This window comes from Canis lupus, chromosome 27 (assembly GCF_048164855.1).
Source record: "Canis lupus baileyi chromosome 27, mCanLup2.hap1, whole genome shotgun sequence".
Classification (NCBI taxonomy): Eukaryota; Metazoa; Chordata; class Mammalia; order Carnivora; family Canidae; genus Canis; species Canis lupus.
The window spans coordinates 37,317,776-37,339,893 of NC_132864.1; the positions used below are offsets into that span (position 1 = coordinate 37,317,776).

At 59.0% G+C, this 22,118-nt stretch overlaps 2 protein-coding genes across 11 annotated transcripts in view; one reads left to right on the forward strand and one right to left on the reverse strand.

Annotated features, from left to right (window-relative positions):
• TANGO2 (transport and golgi organization 2 homolog) overlaps positions 1 to 12,620 on the reverse strand; it is a 38,347-nt gene extending 25,727 nt beyond the window's left edge. The window contains exons 1-2 of one of the 5 annotated variants that reach the window (XM_072803513.1): positions 12,560 to 12,620; positions 448 to 543 (exon numbers count right to left, since the gene is read on the reverse strand). In XM_072803513.1, coding sequence (XP_072659614.1) covers positions 448 to 503 — 56 coding nt within the window. In that variant the 5' untranslated portion in view covers positions 504 to 543; positions 12,560 to 12,620. Of the gene's footprint in view, positions 1 to 447; positions 544 to 8,041; positions 8,145 to 12,138; positions 12,267 to 12,559 lie in introns of those variants that run through there. The other 4 variants (XM_072803512.1, XM_072803514.1, XM_072803510.1 and 1 more) reach the window with 4 other exon arrangements.
• Positions 12,621 to 12,770: 150 nt separating this feature from the next.
• ARVCF (ARVCF delta catenin family member) overlaps positions 12,771 to 22,118 on the forward strand; it is a 54,705-nt gene continuing 45,357 nt past the window's right edge. Inside the window, exons 1-2 of one of the 6 annotated variants that reach the window (XM_072803522.1) lie at positions 12,771 to 12,945; positions 15,344 to 15,467. The gene's annotated coding sequence lies outside the window, so the exon portion shown is untranslated. Of the gene's footprint in view, positions 12,946 to 15,343; positions 15,468 to 16,846; positions 17,062 to 22,118 lie in introns of those variants that run through there. The other 5 variants (XM_072803517.1, XM_072803523.1, XM_072803519.1 and 2 more) reach the window with 5 other exon arrangements.

A 22,118-nucleotide genomic window follows, 5' to 3' on the forward strand; every position in this document is an offset into this window, starting at 1 on the left:
AGGCAATTGCACTAGTGATGAGTTTCAAATGTCATTTTTGGTTGTGAGTTACCTCTCAGCCTCACACATGGAAAAATGCAGATGGATTCCCACTGAGGTGCCCAGGGAACAGAGGGGCACATCCAGGGCCCAGAGTTGTGGGGAGGGGGGTGCACTGGATCATGACCCCACCCCCCGGGCCTCAGTTTCCCACCTCCTCTGCTGGCCCCCACGTTGCTTCTCTGTCCTGCCTGCACAGCGACCTTCAGCAGCTAAGTCTCCGCACCTATGTATGTTAGTTCAGCGTTCCTGCCACGGAGTGGTATTCCCCGGCACACCCCACACCGAGCGACTGCTGTTGGACAGGGCAGGCCCAACCTGTACAGCTTGTCCCCACCTGGGCGCTATAAGGACTGTGGGGCATCCAAGGCCAAGCGGAGGACAGCAGACACAAAGCAAGGGGGTTACCTGTATGCATTTTTGGAAACGGGACGAGGATCGAACTTAAAGAAGATGATGCACATGGATCCCTGAGGGCAGCTTTGTTCACACGGGGTCACCAGTCTGCGGGCAAAGGAAAAAAAAACGCATTGAATAAATGGCAGACAATACAAAACTGCCTCCCCAAACCTGCAATGCTCCCCGGCCCGGAACAAGACCACCTCTGGGATGCCCCTGACCCTCACTGGACATGGCAAGAACCATATGCCAGATACCATGGCGTTCACCGGCACCATACAACCATCTCCCTAAGCGCTCACACACATGAGCACAGGCCAGACTGTCCCCCAATGCCTGCAATGCTCACTGGCCCTGGGCCTGCCACTGGAGGGTGGCCACAGGAGCAAGAACAAGAACCACAGGCACAGCCAGGGCAGGAGGTGGGTACCCTCCCACACCACACATGGGTGGCTCTGTGGTCTGCTGCATGCCTACCACCCAGACTGAACCACCGCATCTCCTGGGAGTGGCACCAATTCCAGTCCCCAGTCTGTCAAGGCAGGGCTACGTCACGTCTGACCGGCCTGAGGATGCTCTGCAGCAGTGTCCACAGTAGGCCCTCAGCACATGCCTTCCACCCATGACGGCACAGACACCGCCAGGGGAACCCAGAGGGCCCTGTACACTCCATGTAAGCAGGTGGAGATGAGGCGCAAAGCACGCATGCTGGTGATGTGGACACGCACCCAGGTACTGGGGAGTGGGGATGCTGCAGGTCCCCTTGCACACATAGGCCCTGTGCCTGGCAGCCTCTAGGGCCAGCAGATCTTTTCCCACAGCAGAGGTGAGAACAGAGGTGAGATCCTGGGGCCACTGACCCTGGAGAAGGTGACTGTGACGATCTCTAGTCTTGCCTATGTGCATGAGGCAGGGCCAGTGGCCACAGCCAGGAAACGGACAAGAAAGAGCCTGTGTAGACATTGATGGAAGCCAAAAAGATGCCCCTAGAAGAGCCTCATGAGCAAGACGGGTGAGGGCGTGCTTAGTCTATGTGCATGTATGTAAAGTCTGTGTGCACACGTAAGCATACGGTTATGTATGGGTGCTTGCGCGTGTGTGCTTCTGCATATGTCTGCAAGCATGTGTGTGACCATGCATGTGTGTCTAGAGGAGGCCATTGAGCTCCAAATGCACTAGCTTGGGGTGCCCTGGGACTGGGGAGGGTCCATGCAGTACCCTGCCCCCCAGCCCAGTAAATACACAGCACCTACTAGACCAAGGTTTGAGGTCCACATCTGTAAACAGGGTCCATGACTTGGGCCCCAGCTGGGGTAAGGTGGGATGGGATGCCCAGACCCTGCCCATCCTCGCTCCAGGTTTCAATATAAACCACGAACACTCTGCCACTCCTTTTCATATTTTTTTTTAATTTTTAATTTATTTATGATAGTCACACAGAGAGAGAGAGAGAGGCAGAAACACAGGCAGAGGGAGAAGCAGGCTCCATGCACCGGGAGCCCGACGTGGGATTCGATCCTGGGTCTCCAGGATCGTGCCCTGGGCCAAAGGCAGGCGCTAAACCGCTGCGCCACCCAGGGATCCCTCTGCCACTCCTGACCCTCTGCCCCCAGGCCTTGGAGAAGCCACAGAGGGAAGGGACTAGCCTGCTGTGAGAGACACGGGGACAGTCCTCCCTTCAGGCATGGGAGGAGCTGGGGTGGGCCGAGAAGGGTTCCAGCTCCCTGCTCCAGGCCAGAGTCCCCGCCAGCCGCACACAGCAGTCCAGAGAGAGGCGAACCCCTGCCGTGGGGTAGGCAGGTGAACAGAAGAGAGGTGATAGCTCCCCTGTATGCCAGTGCAAGTGCTCCCAGTTCTTGGGTCTCTGAAGTAAAACAGTGTTTCAGAACTCACAGGAGGATGTTCTCACCTGGCCGACCTGGCCATCTAAGCTGTGCCTGCACCCAAGCATAGGTGGGTGGATGGACAGGTGTCAGGGGATCTGACTACGGGTCACAGAAGAGCCAAGGAGGGGCCGAAGTCTGAGGCTGGCCCCATGGACATGACCACAGCCCAGAGCCACATGTAGGTCTTCCTGTGGGATGATGCCGTGGTGTCCCTGCCTCTCCACCCATTTCCGTTCACTGGTCAAGCTGGGCTGGGAAGTGGTGGGAGGGGGTCGGGGAGGAAGGATCCACTCCACTACTGTCACCACTGACTCCCAAAGGCCCTAGAGGGCACCACAACTCAGCCCCATGTTCCTCCCAGTCCCTGCAGGCACAAGCATCGCTAACACCTCATGGGACCCATCCAGGTCCTCAGTAAAACCTCAGGCTGTGCAGGTGACATCACCATGGAAACCAGTGCCACAGCAGAAGTGCAGGGGCCAGGAGATGAAGGGCCCTGTGACATGGGCCGCTGGCCCTCACACAATGGAGCCAAAGGCAATGCCCAATACACAAAATGGCCCTGAGGTGACAGGAGCAGGCTGGGTTCCCACCCTCGGGGACCCTGGTTGTGCCCACAAGGGCCATCAGCCTAGGATCACCTGATGGGTGATCAAGACCTGCCATCAAGATCACCTGCCATCAATACTGGTGGGCAGGCTATTGGAACTGATCCTTCTAGTAAAAACAACTCAAAATGCTTGAAAAAATATGAAAACATCTTGAAAAGAGCCAAGAACTAACAAGGTCATGCAGGATTTGGCTACTATCTCAGAGAACATGGAAACCCAGAGAGGAAAGGAAGCAGAGTACACTGGCTATTCCTGCCCTGGGGCACTGGCCCACCTGGGCAAACTGGGCTTGATGGCCGTGAAGGTCAGAGAGACTGAACACAAGGCCAAGGCTGCCCCAAGAGGGGAACATGGTAGGAGACCCTCCCCTAAGTGGAGCTGGGACCCTGACAGACAACTCCTAGGATGAAGGTGGGCTAGATCCACAGCCACCTCCAGTGCCACAGAGACAGCAAAGTAGGGAGAGTCCCTGAGAAGCCACAAGAGCTCCATCGGGGCCACACTGGGGGTCCAGGGATCCTCATGCTAGACTTGGATGGAGGGGCTCGAGCACCAGTAGTGCTCCCAGGCACCTGGCGAACCAAAGTTCTCATCCTCATGCTACACCTCTGAGAAGTCTCACAGATCATTTCAAGGACGAAGAGCGGGGCCGTCAGAAAGAACACCACATAAAAAAAAATAATATTAATAAAAAAAGAAAGAACACCACATAACAAAACAAAGCACCATAAGCATGAAACAGCAGAAAGCAAACCCCACACGTCTCGTAAACCAGCCACACTCTGACTGCAGAAAAAGAAGCTTGAGAATATTTGCAGGAAAAAAAATGTGAAAGAGTAAACCAGGAGTTTCACGATGCACCGGAAAGGACTCCTAGAACCAGAAGCCCTAGTAACTACAGATTAAAATTCATTTAAGATGAGCACATGAGACACAACTGATGAAACAGGTCAAACTGGCCAGAACACTGCAGTGCAGGGAAGCAGGAAGCATGCAGGGCCTCCTGGGGTCCTGGGTGTCCCACCCGCCAGGTCAGCTGATGAGCACCTGCCACACGGCCGTGGTCCAGCACAGAAAACAAAGGCCTTCTCACTGCCCGGGGCTGGTCTCTCCCACAAACGAGAATACTCCAGGAGAGGCCAACTGGCACTGTCTATGGCAACCAGGCCAACCGCGGTCAGCGGGGGAAGCCCTGCCAGCCCATCACTTCCGAAATCCCACCCACCCAGAGCCCTGCCAGGACAGAGGATGGTTCTGAGGATTGCTCCACCGGGGACATGCTGCCCCACCAGGGACGTGTAGCTCTGGTTGTCAGAAGAGGCCATCGCGTTGGCCTTGGCCTGCTGTGCACCTCTCCGGGCGGCGTACCCAGCTGCTGGGTAAGGCCATCCTCCAGGGGCAGCTCCGGCTACTGATGCTCACAAGCCAGAAGCAGAGCCCTCCAACTTGGCTGCAGGACCTCGTCATCCTAGCCAGCCTGTGTGGGTGGCAGACCAGCCCTCCAGACAGTGGCAGCAGGGAGGGCTCTGTGGTTGGAGGCAAGGCCACTGATGGGTCTCCGGGCAGCCTGGCGCCGGAGGTGTGGGCACAAAGCCCAGGGCTGCGGCCTCGATGAAGACGTGGTCATTGGGAGGGAAGGACCAGAGGAAAGCCAGCCCCTGGGGAGGGGACCATCAGGAACTGCCTTTCTCTCCAATCCCTCACCCCCCACTCAAGCCAGGCCCGCTGCCCACTGGCCCCACCCCTTCTCAGCTCCACTTCCCACCACCCCAGCAGCCTCGTGTACCTCGGCAGGACCCGCGGGTGCAGGGCCCTTCTCCCAGCATGCCTCCTACCCAGGCCCTGGTGAAATCCTCCCTGACACTGTGCCCGATGGGCCACCTTCTCAGTCCTGCTGATTTTCAGGGCTCCCCAAGCAAGTTCTGGACATAGCCACCGTGGTCCCAGTCACTGCCATGCAGGCTGGAACTCCTACCAGTGGCAAACAGGGTCCTGCTCCTGCTGTCCCACACCTGCCTGCCTGGCCTCTCAGGGCACTAAGGAAACACCACTCTCCCCTTCCCCCAGTTCTGAGACCAGCACAGTGGGAAAGGGACGGGAAAGGGCTTCAGTAGGCCCCGCCGTGCCAGGTGGGGCTGGGGCTCATCCACATTTGGTGGCCTCTCTGCTTGTCCTGGGGAGTTCACCCTTGAAGGACATCCAAGCTGGTAAAATGTGTAAGGGAGGGCATCTTGAGCAAAAGAGTGCCTGGCTTTCTCAGTGACATGCCTGCCCCACTTGTCCCCACCCTCCACCAGGCATGCAAGCCCAGGCCCCCATGGAGTGTTTGCAGGCCGCGGCAGCCCACAAGCCAGGGCCAGCCTACAGCCAGAGAAAGAGACAGGCCAGAGGGTCCTGGGGCTCTGATCAGGAACGTTACCCATGGGCCTTGGAAAACTCGAGGTGGACACCCTGAGGTAGCAAAGCCTGGCAGCCTCCAAGCATTGACGGAAGCCACACCCACCTCTGCATGCTGCGCCCAGGATGCTGTGTGCCCCAGCAGGCGAAGGAGGCTACCGTGGTGATGGGCACACCCACCCCTGGGCTTGCGGGTGGCAGTTAAATGTCACAGACCCATCTTTTCCAGATGTAAAGGGCTCACTTTCCCTCCTTTTCCCTTGTTTGGCCCCACAGCAATCAGGAGGGCAACCAGGTAACCTAGCACCTGGAGAAGAGTACCCTCACTGAAAAGGGCAAGGTGCCACGGAATCTGGCTCTCTGATAGGGTGACACCCAGATCCAGAAGAGGCTGGGCCCCTGGGGCAACAGACCAGAGGACAGGACAGCTGGTGAAAACGTTCCCACGCCAGGTGCTTCACAGGTGTGGGTCCCATCTCACCAAAGGTTTAGGCAGTGTGCCTGAGGTCACCAGAGGGGCTTGTGGGATGCCAGCCAGCTGCACTCAGAGTGAAGGAGCAGGCACAAAGGAAGTGTGCTAGGTGCTGGAATCAAGTGGGTCTCCCTCCCTGCATCTGCTCCTGTCCCCCCAGAAGGCCAGGATGCCCCCCAGCACTGCATATCCACAAGCCACTTCACCCAGCCACATCATGGAAACACGAAGCCACCATGGCCACTGTAGTGGCCTCACCATTCTCTCAGTGGTCAACCCACCCCGGGAAAGCTAGTGATAGGTGACAAAAGATCACCATGTACACACATGGTCCCACTGGGACCCACAAATGCCACAAACTCAAGGGTGCAGCTGAGCCTCGGAGCTGCCCACAGGGATGGAAAACCCCAGACAGTGGCCCACGCCCAGGAGGGGAAGCCATGTGCACAATGGGGCTGGAACATGGAGCCTGGGAGGTGCCCAAAACACCTGCATGGCCAGCGGCTGGGGGAGGGGGGGCGCAGGCGGGGGCGCACATCTCACACTGTGTTTACCTGAAGAGACACTTCCTATGCCCCCACTGGCGAGGAGATGGCATCAGCAGTCAGTTGCTCAAGCTCCAAACCTCTAGGGCATCCTCACCATGGCTTCCTAGCGATGCTACCTTCCAGAACTCACACAGACTCTCGGAGGTACCCACGGCAACCAGGCAATCTCTGTCATAACCAAGATTTCACATAAAAAGCTGACCTCTGGGATCCCTGGGTGGCACAGCGGTTTGGCGCCTGCCTTTGGCCCAGGGCGCGATCCTGGAGACCCGGGATCGAGTCCCACATCGGGCTACCGGTGCATGGAGCCTGCTTCTCCCTCTGCCTGTGTCTCTTCGCCTCTCTCTCTCTGTGACTATCATAAATAAATAAAAATTAAAAAAAAAAAAAAGCTGACCTCTGTGACCCAATGACGCCCTCATTTAAAGACCTACACAGGACTTTCCTGAAATTGAATAGGACCAGCATGAAGTCCTGTGGGGAACAGACAGGGACAAACAGAGACTGTGGCTCCAGCTGAGCAGGTGCACGAGGCTGTCCATACACGGAAGAGAGCAGCACATCCACACACCTCACACCTGCCCACTCAGCCTGGGACTCCCTCTGTGTCCTTGGCCTGCCTAGAAACAGCACAAACAGGGGAAGGAAGTGCTGCCTCCCCTGGGGTGACCTCCACCAGTCCTCCCCCTGGGAACCTGGGCGGATCCAGGGTAGCAGCCACCTGGGCGGCTCAGGGCCCACACTCCCTGGGCACACCTGAGCCTCAGCCAGAAGGATCTACCATATGTGAGACAAAAGCAAAAGTTCACTTCAAACCAAAGCCATGGGCTTCCCCTTTCTTCCCTCTGAGAAAGCCAGAGGAGGCCTTCCTTCCAGACCACCACTCCTGCCTTCCCCTGCTCTAACCACCTGGTAATGCAAAACCGGAAGAATGGGTCCTGAGTCCGGCACCAGTCATTCTTAGCACATGGTGCTGGCTGTGAGGCACAGGCACAGAAGCTTTCCAGGCACTCCCAGCCCATCTGCTGAGGCTTTCGAGAGTTCTCTGCAAGCTCCATCCTGCCTGCTCCCCCGCCCCCTCCAGCTGGGACCTCCTTCTTCCTCCCCTGCCTTCCAGAGGAACCGAGAGAGCTGTCCTAACAGCCAAGTGCAGCCAGATCCACTCCCTCCTTCAGAATAACCAGGCTCTTCAGTTGACTCAAGCCCCCAACGTCACTCCACACGGCATCTAACAAGAGCATGACAAGAAAACGACTCAAGCAGGCAGGCAGGAACCTGGCCAGAGATGGGTCCGGGCCACATGCCAAGAGATGCAGTGACCCTGCCATGGCTTAGGTGAGGGCTGGTCGGCAACTTCAGGAGGCCCCTTGGAAGAGTAGGCAAGTGGCGTCCACAGGCCATGCTGACAGGACCTCACTGTCCCCCCTGCCTGATGGGGAAGGACCTGGCTGGGGGATGGGGAGACCGCAGCACTGCTGGGGGTGGTCGCCAACCCCCTATCTCCCTCTTGTGCACTCCAGATGCCACTCAGCTGCTGGCCCATCCTGTGTGGAAGCCAATGGGCATCACACACCAACAGTGCCGGCCACGCACACCAAGCGGCACCATCTCCTCCAGCGTTTGCACCAAGGCCTGCCCCCCTCCCTACCTCCCAGCCCACCTGTCCATCCCCAGCCCAAGGCTCCACACCTCCTGCGGCCACAGCCGGCAGCTCCCGTGGGCCTGCGGAGTCTGGTTCCCACAGCCAGGTTAGCCAGGAGCACAGTCTCATCTGGGAAGTTTCCAAGTACACTCATCCTGCAAAAGCCCCATATCTGGTCGGCTGTGTGCCTCCTGATATTTCTTAGCAAAATATGGGCACGTGCTCTGGGGTGATCGTACACACAGGATCCCACTGCCCTGTCTTCCCGCTGACTGTCTCTACCAAGGGGCAAGTGTCCCCAGCCTGCTAGCTGCCGCACGGCGTTCCCAGGGGACATGTACCCTCATGCCGCCTCTTGGCTCTGGATGGTGTTTCAGTCCCACAAAGTTTCTACCCCCTGCAGAGTACCACAGAGGAGCCCCACACGCACGCTCTGCACATGGGTGGAGGATCTTCCTAGGACAGAGACCAAGAAGGCGGAATGGTGGGTCAGAGGATGATGCTCTCAAGTGAGTAGAACTGGCCAAACTCCCTCCAAACATCCCAGACCAGCCACTGGACCAGGGGCATCCACCAGCACCACAACCTGCCACTGCTGCCCTTCTCGGGGTGGCAGGAAACACTCTCACCGGGATTGTACTGGCAACTCCCAGAGGCTGCACATCTCCCAGGCACCTGCCCACCAGAGTCTACAGATCACCAATTTGGGTACTGAATGCTGGGCTTTTGCTGCACTGATCTGTAGTGCAGCACACGTGGTGTGGGCAGGCTCACAACCTGTCTGCTCCGTGAGCTGCCAAGATTTCCTCCCAGTCCCGCCCAGCCCTGTGGCCTTGCCTGTGGCACTGCCTATGGGAAAGAGTCTGTTACTTGACCACAAGTTTTCCCATCCCTACTGCATCGCAGCCACCCTCCCTATCCCAAAGTTAAAGCCTCTTTCCCCTGCCTTCTTTGTATGGTTATATTTTGGCTTAGTTCTCAGGTCAGCCTATGCCCTGTTCCGGTGGGTGGTGTGAGGTACGGACCCCCTTGCTTCCCAGCTGCGGGGTGTCAGGTCTGCCCCACCTCAGCCAGACCCTGGACACCCAGTCAAAGGGCTCCATGGGGTCCTGCATGCTTGGCAGGCCTCTTAGCTTCGGCACATGCTCCGGTATCTGGAGGGCAGGTCTCCCTCTTGGCTATTCATAGAATCTTCTAAAACTCTAATGAATTGTGCTGGGCCATTCCCCACCCCTGCTCATCACACCCAGCACTGCCCATGTGCCAGTGTCTATGAAGTGCAACAAGCAGGTAAGTCTTGAGTAGGCCCGGCTCCCTAGCAGCCCCATGGCAGAGACAGCGCACCACCCCAGCTCTTGCCCAGAAGCGAGAAATAAGCGAGTGTCATCATCCATGAGGACAGAAGTCAGGGCAGGGCCACCTGATCTGGGGAACAATAGGAGGCATCTGGGTGCTGGCAGTTTCTTGGTGGGGATGCTAGTTGTCTGGCTGGGCTCCCGGTACAACCCATGGAGCTGGACATTTAAAACACATGCACTCTCACAGCAGGCATGTTTTATATGCACTCTTACAGGCAGGCTGGCGCATGGAGAAAAGAAAGACCGAAGAAGAGGCTGTCCGTGGGAGACCGAGCAAGAGTAGACACAGCCCCGGTGCAAACCCTTCAAAGCAGAAGCCAGTGCAGCCGGGCTCTTGTGAGTTCTCCACACTGACACCACCACCTGAGCAGAGAGCAAAACCACACCTGACAACCAGGGTGCCAGGGGAGGGGCACCTGCACCGTCGGCGGGAGGACTTTCCTTTGTCAACTGAAAAGGCAAACAGGCTCTGGAGAGGGGGCACACACCAGGTCAGAAGGCAGCAAAGAATGATAGAGACGCACATGAATGAATGGGGACGTATTGTGGTCTCAACACAGAGCCAAGGCGGCCTACACACTTGGAAAGTGAGGCTCCCCGTTCACATCACGTCCATCCCCCACCTCCCCCCGGCTGGCTGCACACATGAAGGCTCTGAACAGAGGTTACCTGGGCCAGAGAACCTGCAGCCCCATTTCACTATGCGAAGCACTTTACACATTTTGGGATACATTTTCAAGGCTAGCCAGCCTGTCTGTCTGTCAAGGCCACGCAGGGGACAGGGGCCCTTGGGCTTCACATGACAGGGCTGAGGAGCCAGGTCCCTCACCCTCACTCTCACCCCGGTAAAAGCAAGCAGCATGCAGCCGCCAGCCCAACCCGCACCATCACTGTGGCCGCCCCCAGGGGCGGAGCTGGAGAGCCTGCGCTGCTCTTTTCGCATGATGCGTAATGTTCTCCCAGCGGCTGCCAGCAGAGGAGGTAAACACACATGGGAACACAGTGTCGCTGTGCTGTTCGGGGGCCTTGGCTGAGAAAGCCCTGACGTCTGTAAATATTCTGAGCAGCCAGCCCACTGCAACACCCCACCCTCCTCCCAGCTCAAGATTGAGGATTCTACAATCTATGTTTTGTCATTTTGGCTAAGTGGCATTTCACCATGACAAATTTTCTACGGGGTACTCTCTTCTGAGAGCTCCATGATGTTTTGGGAGCACTAATTCAACTCCACACCAAGTGTCGCTGTCCCTCACAAATGAGGGGCAGAAGGAGCATTACATCAAGCTCTGGACACAGGGCCACCCCTCTACCTCAGCCTTTCCTGGCTTCCCCACAAGCCAGGGGCCAGCCCAGCCTCACAGTGGCCCCCGCTGCCTTTGTGCTCAATAAAGGACGATGGAGTACTCCCACCAAGATGTACCCTGAGTGTCAGTAGCCACCAAGAGATGGTGGACAGCCTTTTTTTTTTTTTACTTTTAAGTGTGCATGTATCATTTTTGCAAATCTAAAAAAGAAAGTTAAGGGGGGGAACTACACTGATAACCTGGGAAGACTGCTTCCTGGGGTGACCTGGGGTGACCTTGTTTCCGCAGAGGCCATCACCCAACCCTATGGTCTGGACCAACAAATGCCAGATTCTGCGGTGATGCCCTCACTCACTGACGTGTTGTCAAAGGATGGACCCAGTCCCTGAACATCTGGAGCAACAATGACAAGTGTGGAACCACTTCTAAAAGCCCTCCAGTCTCCCTGCCATGGGCCATTTACCTCCAGACATGCTCTGGAGGCACCTCGTTTCCCCACAGAAGTCCTCAGAAGTAACAAGCACACATCTTCTGTGGGCAGGCAGCAGAGGTGCCTACAGAGAGCTCACCCTCTGATGCAGAAGCAGGCACGGGAATGAGACCCCAAGATACCACACAGAGTTACATCCACGGTGAAATGGAATCCAAAAGCCCACAAAAAGAGGTCACAAAAGAAGCATGAGGCCATAACAACAGTTTAGGGGCTGAGGGGCCAAAACAGAATTGACAGCCCGTTTCCTTCATTCAGGAAAGGCTGCGGTCACTACATACCAGAGCAGGCAGTGGCAGCAGCCCAGTCTGAGTGGCCGGAAGCCTGTGCACATGCCAGTAACACGAAGCCGCAGGACTGAGGCTAGTGGTCAAAGGCCGGCTAAGGTGGAGGCACCAAGGCAGCCCACCCACCACACGGGAGCACTAGGATCCTGGAGACAGGGGACAGAACCGCTGCTGTGTCCTCCTGCCTCCGCCCCATCAGACAGGTCACCCCAGGATCCTGAGACAGTGGCCCAGGTGGAACAGAGGCACTGGGACCTGGCCCTGGCTCTGAGTGACCTTGGGAACACCACCTGCCCCTCAGCTGGAGTGTTCTTAGCTGTGGACAGCATCTGACCAATGAACGTTTGCCCAAAAAGGTTCCCCAGAGGTTTAACAAGCAAGTTCGAGAAAGCATTTCCAAAGTGCTACCAGCTGCAGGTATCCCTTATAGCGGCCATGGCGTCACCACTGCCTCATGGAAGAGAGCTCTGAGCCCAAACAGCAGTCAGCAGGTCGGGAACAGGACGCCAGGCCAGGCCTGGGCCCAGCATGTGATACCCCTGCTGGAGGAAAAGGCTCGGGGACTGGTCCAAGGGCAGGAGGCTCACTCTAGGGAGGCCGTCAAGCACCTGCCACGCTGGGGTCGGGGAGGGGTCCCCTGCCCAGTCCCCCTTCGATGCCCTGACCAACGGAGCCACCCCAGAAAAGGCGTGAGCCAGCACTTGCCTACTCAGACCTCGGCGGTCAGCCGGCGGCCCGGACACCGGCCCCGGGGAGGCGGCACCGTGACTCAGGGCTTCAGAACCGTCTGAGGCCGTAGCCCACCCACCCCGCAGCGACCGCGCAGCTCCCAGCCCCGCCAGGCTGCCTCCCCAGCGAGGCCCGCCCGGCCTGCCCGTGGCCCCGCTTCCCATCCTGGCGGGGTCACTGGACACGCCTTCCAGGAACCCATGGGGCTGCGTCGGGGGCCGTGTGGGGTCTCTCGTCGGATTTCCACTCCACGCCTCGGGAAAGGGAACCAGGCAGGGCGGGAGGTGCGGTCCTGCCCCTCCCCTCCCCGCCCGCGCCCCCGGACCCCGCGCCCCCGGTCCCGGGCCGGCCCTCCCGGGAGGGAGTCCGCCGGCCCGGCCGCCGACCGCACACTCACCGCCTCCGCCGCCGCCGACTTCCGGGTGCCGCGCCCGCGCGCCCCCGCCGCCGCCCAGGCCCCGCCCCCGCCCCCGCCCAGGCCCCGCCTCCGCCCCTTGAGCGCTCGCCATTGGACTGCGCCGCCAGGGGCGGGGCCGCACGCCGCGACCCCAAGCGCCGTTGGCTGCGCGCGCTGTCGCTCGGGGGCTGCAGCCCTCCCGGCGCCCCGCCCCCGGGGCTGCGCCAAGCCTCGGGCTGCGCGGGCGTCTGGGGGTCTCGTGACCCCCGCGGCTTTCCCAGCTCCCCAGCCCTGAGGACGCCTGCGCGAGGTCGCTGCCCCTTGCGGCCGCCCCAAGGGCATGGCTTCGCGGACCCGTTAGGGCGGCAGCCTGAACTCCGGGGGCGGTAGGTCACCAAACCACCTGGCGGTCTTCGCTGAGAGCGATAGGGGGATGCCCACTTCCGGACCCGCCCCTCAGACCGGGTCCTGGGCCACACCCTGTACTGGCTCCAGACCTGGCCATCCCTACCTTTTCTTTAAGGCCCCCAGTTGGGTTTTGCCTCTGCCATTCTGGCCTTTGCACCGCCTCCACCCCAGCCCCGCAATTCCTAGCGCACACAGGAAAGACCCTGGACCGGGCACTCCAGACCCACCCAGCCACTCTGGCCTTTGCACCGCCACTCCACCACCACTTCCACCACCACCCACCCTACCCCGGAATCCTGGCACACTCAGGAAAGACCCTGGACCAGGCACTCCAGACCCACTCAGCCACTCTAGCCTTTGCACCGCCACTCCACCACCACTTCCACCACCACCCACCCTACCCCGGAATCCTGGCACACTCAGGAAAGACCCTGGACCAGGCACTCCAGACCCACCCAGCCACTCTGGCCTTTGAGCTCACTTAGAGGCTGTTCTGCAGGTCCAGGCCCTAGGATGAAGAATTGGACCACCCTCAGCTGTAATGAGTGAGCAAGAGGGCAGGAAGGGGCACTGACTGGGGCCCTCCCAACAGGAGAGAGGCATTCACTGCGCTCCCTGCCTTCAAAGACCTCTAGGCTGTGTCTGGGGCCTGAATGCAGGGAGAGTGGAGAGTCAGGGGACAAGGGCCCAGGGCCTACTCCCAAGTGGGCGCTCAGCAAACTATGACAAGGATGACAGTTATGCTAAGAATAGTAACAGTGTGCTAAGCACTCTAAACCCAGGGTCCCTGTCCACAGCTATTATTCCCCCCCATTTTACATATACAAAGGCTGAAGTTCAGAGCAGCCATGTCATTTTTTAAAAAAGATGGCAAATGGCAGTGGCTGGATTAGCTCCACAGTCCTGTGTGAAGCCCTCCTGTCCTGTTCCTGACTCAGAGCACTGATGTCCTGTGGAAGACTGGGGTTTAGAGAGGGAAGGGGCCTGACTGGTGATAGAAAAAGGCAAGTATTGAATCCAAACCTGCCTGATGCACCCAAATGCCCATTCCACCCTACTCTCTTGCCATCTTTTCTGTGCTCCTCCTGGAACCCAACAGAAGCCCTTTACAGACATGGACACCGAAGACTCCAGATGTCCAAGGATTCATGGCCAGCAAGTGGTCAACCTAGCCTGATGCATGGTCCTCCCTCCCCATATGCAGCAGCAGAATCCTCCTGAGCTGGTACCAGTGATTTCCCTCTGAGCAGCCAGACTTTGCAATCCACCCAAGAGGCAATAAAGTTAGATAAGCAAGACTTGGGGCCGAGGCTGTGTGACCTCACCCTGGGGCACAAGGCAGCAGTTGCAGAGTACTCTGCCCCCAAACCACTGGGCCACACGCCTCAGGGGAGGTGCTTTCCTGTTATCAACAAAGAGAGATGAGCTCATGCATGGGTTGGACAGAGGTTCAAATCCTGGTCTGCCACGAAAGCACATAGCTCTGGGCCAGCCCCCTTCCAGCTACACTCTTCCCATCTAGATGGAGCCATGTCAGGTACTCACTCTGATCTGTCTCCACTGACTCCAGTTGACAACATTCAGTGCTAGGGAGCAGATAAGATAGGATAAGATGGGTTTGGGCGGGAAGCTGAACTCTCGGGTATTAGGGATGCAAAGAGTTCACACATCCTTAGTTGGGGAGCTCACTACCTTATAGTCACCCTTTTTGGTCTCTAAGCATTTGCCACTGTTGGGAAGTTCTTCTTGACCTCCATCTGAAACCTTTTTCCCCCTATAGCTTTGCTCACATGTCCCCGGGATGTCCCCACAGAGCTAGGTGGAGGTGGGGGGAGAGGGAGGAGCCTAGGGTACTGGTCCCTGTGCCAGTGGTCACATGGTAGGGACTCTCCATCCTGTTTTTTGACTGTTTCTGACCCCTGCCTGCAGCCTGGGTTATGGTAGGCCTGCTGCCTGAGAATGGCCTTGAGTTCCTTGGAACCCACACTGTCCATCCTACTCCTCTGTATATAGCTGGTGACCCAGCTTGGGGGACGGAATCCTGCCTGGAGCGGGAGGCGGGGAGGCAGCCCCCACCTAGGACAATTTTGGAGCATGATTCTCCCTTTTGCTCTCTCACCAGAGCTCTGTCCAGCCCCTCCTGCCACCATCAGCAAGTGTGTGGGGAAGGGTTGATGCTGAATCACAAGCTCACTATGAGAATAGCGCTCCAGGAGGACCAGGGCCCAATGCCCCTGGAGAAATCCGTAGGGACAGTTTGACTAATGGAAGGAAGAAAATCCCTCCAGCCCACACAGCAGCTGGCTCAGAATGTCACCAATGGTGCAGCTCCATAAGACAAGAGCTAACTTGCTCACAGAGACTCCTGTGTTCCAGGGAAGGACACCGCACTCCATCTTCCCAGAGATACAAGCAACATCGCTATGCCAGAGTGTCAGATGGCTCTCACCTCCAGTGCCCAACTTCAATTGACCAGCAGTGGCTGACTGGTTCTAAAAGGGTAGGATGGATTTGCTACGTGTGCTAGGTACCACAGGGGGAACCCAATGGTGGTACCAGTGGTGAGTTCTGGCCCTACATCACTTCACTTTCTTTGTTAAGAGGAAGCAACTTATGGGTGAACACTCTGGCTCCCTGATGTGGGTGGATAAGACATGAATGTCTGGTCTCCCCATTAATGCTGTCATGGGTCTGTGACTCCCTGGGTAGACATGGGGAATATGATGGGCTGAGAATCTGGTCATCTCCAGGTGCAACCAGGACAGGAAAGGCTTAGAACTAAGCCAGAGTCCCTGGCCAAGGGGCCATCATCTCATGAACCCCCTGAAATAAGCTCCAACATGCAGCACCCCTATTGGTACCCCACCACACACACCACAAAGTTAAGTGGAGCTGGCCAAGGATTATGGTTCCATTTGTGGTCATATATGTGTGCTTCGTTTCCCTCCAAGGACCAGGTGTCGGCTCTCCACCTGGCAGAGAAATGCGACTTGTGCTAAATTCCATTCAGGTGGTTGCGCCCCCTACAGTGTTTCTCCAAGACCAGAGGTAGGGTGGAGGAAACGGGACACCAGGAAGGAGGCTGGTGACAAACACACAAACTCCTCCCTCCACCCCTCCCGGACCCTGAGCTGCGGTGATTTGATAGAGGAGGGGAGGGCAGCCCTGCAGGGTGGGCCGAGCCGAGGGGTCCGTGGATTCAGGCCGGTGGAGGAGGACAACCTCTGGTTCGCCGAAAGGACCTTCCTGCCCCGAGAAACACGGCTCCCCATCCAGGCTCGCGGAGCCCAGGTCGGGCCGCGCCCCTGCTGCGAGAACCCCCCAGGCCCGGGGGTGACGGGCTAGGCTTGCACCCGAGTGACCTAAAGCAAGTGAGAACCTTTCTGAGCTTCGATTTCCCATCTGTAGAATGGGAAGGTAGCACAACTCTCCCTCGCAGAGTGTGCGAAGAACACAATTAGATCCGGACAGGAGGGCGCGGCGCGCCCGGTGAACAGCAGGCGCGGGAGAAGGATCCCTGCGAACTAGGGGCGGTGATGGAGGCAGCGAGGCCAGAGTCCTGGGAAGGGGCGCGGGGCTCGCCAATCCCCGCTCGGTGCCGGGGGGCCCGGGCAGGTCCTCGAACGCCGCCGAGAGGGGGGCGGCCCCGAGGCCGGCCGCCGCCGCAGCGGTCCCGGCAGGTGCCGGGGCCTCGGCCACTCCACGGAGGGGCCGGCGGTCGGCCGGGACGGACACCCCGGGGGCCCAATGGGAAGCCGGCGTCTCCCAGCGCCCGCCCAATCGGCGCCGGTTGCCGGGCCGCCCTGGGTCTCCCGACCAATGGGAAAATTCGCGTTCGGCTGGGGCGGGGCGGAGGGTCGCGTCGCCGGCCAGACCCGCTTTGCGCACGGGCCGCGCGAGGGGCGGGGAGGGCTGGCCCGGGGCTGCACGCTGGGCCCGGGAGGGGTCCGCCCCCGCACCCGCCCGAGTTGAGGCCCCGCGGAGCGCTGACCCCGCCGCGCCCCGGGGACGCCGCGCCCGGCGCGCCCAGAGACCCGGGGACGCCCGTCTGGGGGCGGGGGCCACGCTGCGGGGCCGCCCACGCCGCGCTCCAGGTAGGCTCGGGCCGGGGGCGGGGTCCGGAGGTCGGGGCCGGGATGGGGCCGGGGTGGGGGCCGGGGGTCGAGGCGGGCTCCTGAGCGGAGAACCGAGGTACGAGCCGGGCCCCGCCCCACCTCGCCCCTCGCGCCGCGGTGCGCGAGACCCGGGGCCGCGGGGGCGGGGCCCTTTGTGCGCGGTCTCGGGGCCCCGGCGGGGCGGGCCGGGGCGCCCCGCACAGCGCGCCCCCGCCGAGCCGCGGCCGGAGCCCGCCGCCCGCAGCCCCGCTCGGCCTGCGCGGCGCTGGGCGCCTTGCCCCGGGGCTTGGGGGCCGGAAACTTTCCAGGGGCCCGAGGGCCGGCGGGGCCGGGGAAGTTTCCCGGGGCGGCGCGCCCCTGGAGCCCGCTGGGGCTCGGGAGCCAAGGGGATGTCCCCGCTCCCGCCGCTCCCGCCGCCCAGAGGACGAGGGAGAGGATGCCGCCTGGTGGCCCTGCCTGGTGCCCGCACCGGGGATCCCCCCACTCCCGCCGCCCGAGTCCCCTCGGTGGAACACCGGGCCCGGCAGAGGCGGATGCCCCCAGTCGGCGCGGTACCCAGCCCGGTTTGCTGAGGTGTGGCCTGGGGCGGGCAGCCTGACATCCCGAGCCTTCCCCGTGTAATCTTTAATTAAATGTTGGGTACTTGAAACGTACTCATTTCTGCGTAACGTATCCCTGAAAACGGAGCTCCGGGACTCTGGCTCCGCTTTCCCGTTAGACCCAGGCCTGTTTAGAAACAGGGAAGAGAAAAGAATCATGCCAACAGGGTTTCATCCTTTGGGCTAGGCTCTCAGTGTAACCTCGGGTGCTTGCCCCTCTCTCACACCCCTTCCCACTGTCCCCTGCAGGGCACACACCAAGTCAGGATCTGTAAACCCAGGGGATTGGCAGATGAGCGGCTTAGGGCATGTCAGGGCACTCCCCCGCCCCGCCCCCCTCTCGTGAGGACCTGTGGGGGGGGAGGGGGGTACTGAGAGCCTCGATCCCCTCCCTCTGCCTCCCCTTGAGATGCAGACCCCCCAGCAGCAGTCTGCTGGTCCCAAGCAGGTCCTGCCTGTCCTGTGTTCAGTGTATCTCTGGACTTGAAATGGTGCTGCACACAGGAGACAGAGCCTTCTCCACAGCATACTGGGCTCATGGCCAGTTGTTCTTTTTAATTAAATGTTGGGTACTTAACCAAGTAGTAGGTGGCCCAGGTCTTGGGTCCCGCCGCAGCATGTGGGGCTGTGAATCCACAATTCATGCTTTCTTCCAGCCTTGCCCTGTCCCACCCACAGTGCCATGTCTGTTCCCTGCTCCCTAAAGTCTGTGATCCACCGGCACCCAGCACAGGGCTGGGCACAGAGCACTCACTGTGCTGGGGATTCTAGTCCTGGCCTAGGCAGGAGGGTCACAGCCAAGTCAGCCTTGGCCCTGCTCTTCACAGTCTTTTCCATGTAGACAGAAGAACCTGCAGTCCACAGGTAAACTGGGCCGGCTCTAAGTCCTACTAAATTAGCATCCCCATGCCACAGTGGGGTTGCACGGTGGCCCCTCAGATCTCTTCCCAGGCTCAGGGGTCTCTGCATCTCAGAGGCTTGGTGAAGGCAGGGCATCTCTGTTGGTGCTGCGTAAGGATTCAGGGCAGATTTACCACACCCTCTTCGCCCAAGGGACAGGCCTGAGAGTCGTGAATAGAGGAGCCCCTAGCCAGTCCCTAGTATCTGCCCTGTGATCTGATCTCAGCGGTGGGAGGGAGGTGAGGGCAAGCTTGACCTCAGGACAAGCCCTGGGGGCTGCCAGGAGGGCCACAGGGGGTTTGGGAACCTCTGAATGGCAGCTCAAGTTTTGCTGCCAGCTTCCATCAAGATTGTGATAAAGTCTTGGTCTGCTCAGCAGGAGACCCAGGACTAGGGAATAATCAGAAGGAATACGAGGTCAGGAATCCCTTATCGGGCCTTCCCGGCCAGGACAGCTGCACAACGTGGTTTATTTGATAGGTCAGGAAGATGAGCCCAGAGTGCATGGACACCCATTTCAGCCGCATCTGTCCCTCCTCCTTCCCCCCACCGCTGGTCAGGCATAGGCCCTTCCCCCTGCCCTGGGGGATCCCGAGGAGCCAGCAGCCTCCAGGAAAGCAGCGGGTGCGGCCACCAGAGGGCACCCAGGACCGCCAAGGCTGGCAAGCCTGACCCCGCCCAGCCACCTTCAGTGCTGGGACCCTTCGGGAGGGACCTGGTGGGGCCTGCTTCAGACTGCTTGTCCAGGGTATGCAGCTGGCAAGGGGCAGGGATCCCTGGGGCAAGGCCTCTCAGTAACCCCAAGAGCCCCTCACTGCCTTTGGTGCAGGCAAGGGGAGACCAGGGACTGAATGGCAGGGTGACTGCCCACAGGCTTGGGCAAGGACAGTGAGAAACAGGCCCTGAGCGAGGCCTCCTTCAGGCCTTCACCCCAGGGGCCTCCTCAGCTTCCATAGGCTGACCCTGCCCCCACCCAGGGGTCCAGGCAAGGACTCTGAGCCGCTTGCAGCTTCTTTTCACTGCATCTGTGAAAGAAGGTGTGACAGAAGCAGGTGCCTTTTCATGTTGTACCCAGAGTGGCCAGTGGCCTGGAAGAGCACGTCCAGATCTGTTATGGTGGAGGAGAACATGGAGCTGGAGTGCAGAACAGGCTCCTAGGCAGACTTGCCTGCCCCCCCTCCCCGCCCCCACCACCTAGCCTCCTCATCGTCTGCCCAGCCCACCTAGCCCGGGGCCCATCCCTCCTTTGGACTCTGCTCATGGAGCTGCCTTGTGCCATGGATGCATGACAGGTCCGTTTGCAGGACTGGCTCTGTGTGGCAACCCCTGTGGCCTGGGTTCCTGCCCCTATCTGAGATGCAGCAGGCCTTCCCAAGATTGGGGGCAGACTGGAAGATTGCCGGGCGCCCCAGTGTGGGGAGGCCGGTGGTAGGGGTAGGCCCCGGCTAGTATAGCCAGGGGGAGTTGTCCCCACTTCTCAGGACACTCCTCATTTGGGAATGGAGCCCAATAAGAGGCAGGTTTCATGACTCCCTTTGCCCCAGAGCTCCTGGGTCGGGGGTCCTTGGTCAAGTAAGTGACCCCAGACCCCACATATCAATCCTAAGGGAATGCTAAGTAGGGATTCCTAAGACAGGTACCTCCTGCATTCTCAGCACAAAGCCTGTCATTCGTTCTCTCTTCATATCCACACCTGTTCACTCCCTCAGGGCTCCTGTCAGACTCTGCCTTGCCCTCACCTATACAATGTCCTGTGACAAGGGTGCCCTGGAGACCCATGCCTCTCAGAGCCGCCACCACCCTGCATCCCCCAGTGCCTCCCACTTCCCCTACCCTCCTCCTCCAGGAAACCTTTGGTGGCTCTCCCCACTGGTGTCTGCTACTGGCTCTCCTCCATGTTTATGGAGCTCTTATCCTGACCAGAGCCCCACAAGGAGGGAACGTGTTCTTGTGGCCAAATATCCCCAGTTGAGGTGGGGACGCTGGGAACAGAAAGACATAAGTTCAAATCCTGGACCAAGTTTCCCCATCAGAAAAATGGGGTATTGGGTCAATCCAAGGCACCTAGCAAGAGTGACATGAGGGTGTACAGCCAGCACCTTGTGAGGCTTTGCTCGAGGCCAGCCCTGAGGGGGAGCTTGGCAGTTATCAGGACTGATAAGAAAGGCATGTGGCTATCTATGGGGCAAAACCTATGTGAACATTTAAGCCAAAAACAGAAGCAGACCAGAAACGTCACACTCCAAGCAGAGCTGCTTCCTGAACCTCAGACTTCAGGGTAGGAAACGCAGCCCCTATGCTGTGGGTGGGGTGGGGACCGTGGGTGGGCAGGCTCTCTCCCAGACTGCCCTCCCAGGCACACACGAGGGTGAGTGTGCACAAACCCATACACATGAACACACACACCTACCTGGCTCGGGCCACTGTTCTTTCTTGCCTCTGACCCCACGCATCCTGATCCGTGATCCCACCATGACTCAGAGCCCCTCCTTGTGATGAAGGAGCTGCTGTGAGATGGGGACACCTATCCGCAGGGACCCCAAATAGGCCATGTCCACAAAGGAAGATTAGATAGAGGACCAATCTGGGAAACACAGTAGAGCCTAAGGGAGACAGCTTCTGTCATCCTGACCCACCAAAGCTGGCTTTCTGTTTGCAGCCGAGACTCCCTCCTCTTGTTGCCACCCTGGCTTTGTTTTTTGTTTTTTTAAAGATTTTATTTATTTATTCATGAGAGACGCAGAGAGAGAAGCAGAGACACAGACAGAGGGAGAAGCAGGCTTGTCGCAGGGAGCCCGACGTGAGACTCGATCCTGGGACCCGGGATCATGCCCTGAGCCAAAGGCAGATGCTCAACCGCTGAGTCACCCAGGCGTCCCTGGTTTTGGGTTTTAAAGATTGTAGTTTTCAGTCATCTCTACACACAACTCTGCTCAAACTTAAAAGTCTGAGATCAAGAGTTGCATGCTCTACCAACTGAGCCAGGCAAGTGCCCACCACCCTATTGTTCATTTTTATTTTATTAAGATTTTATTTATATATTCAAGAGAGATACACACAGAGAGGGGCAGAGACACAGGCAGAGAGAGAAGCAGGCTCCATGCAGGGAGCCCGAAGTGGGACTCGGTCCCGGGACACCAGGATCACGCCCTGGGCCGAAGGCAGGCGCTCAACCACTGAGCCACCCAGGCTTCCCCATATTGTTCGTTTTTATAACACAGACACTCTCTGGCATGGTCCCCAGGCCTAGATACAGTGACAGGGGATGTGTCCCCTGGGGCATGGGCTAGGCCATAAGCCCACAGGGGCTGTAGTCCTGCCTGTGAGGCACATCTAGACATCTCTCTGGCCCCTTGGTGCCAGGGTCTGGGAGCAAGGCTCTTGCCTCACAGGGACACAGGTTCTGGGCTGGCCCCAAGGAGCATCAGGAGAGGCAGGTGGCCTGTTGCACAGAAGTTCTCCTTGCTGTACGTTGATCACGATGAAGCACACCCAACTTTCTGGAATGGGGAAGACACTATGACCAGACTCCAGCTA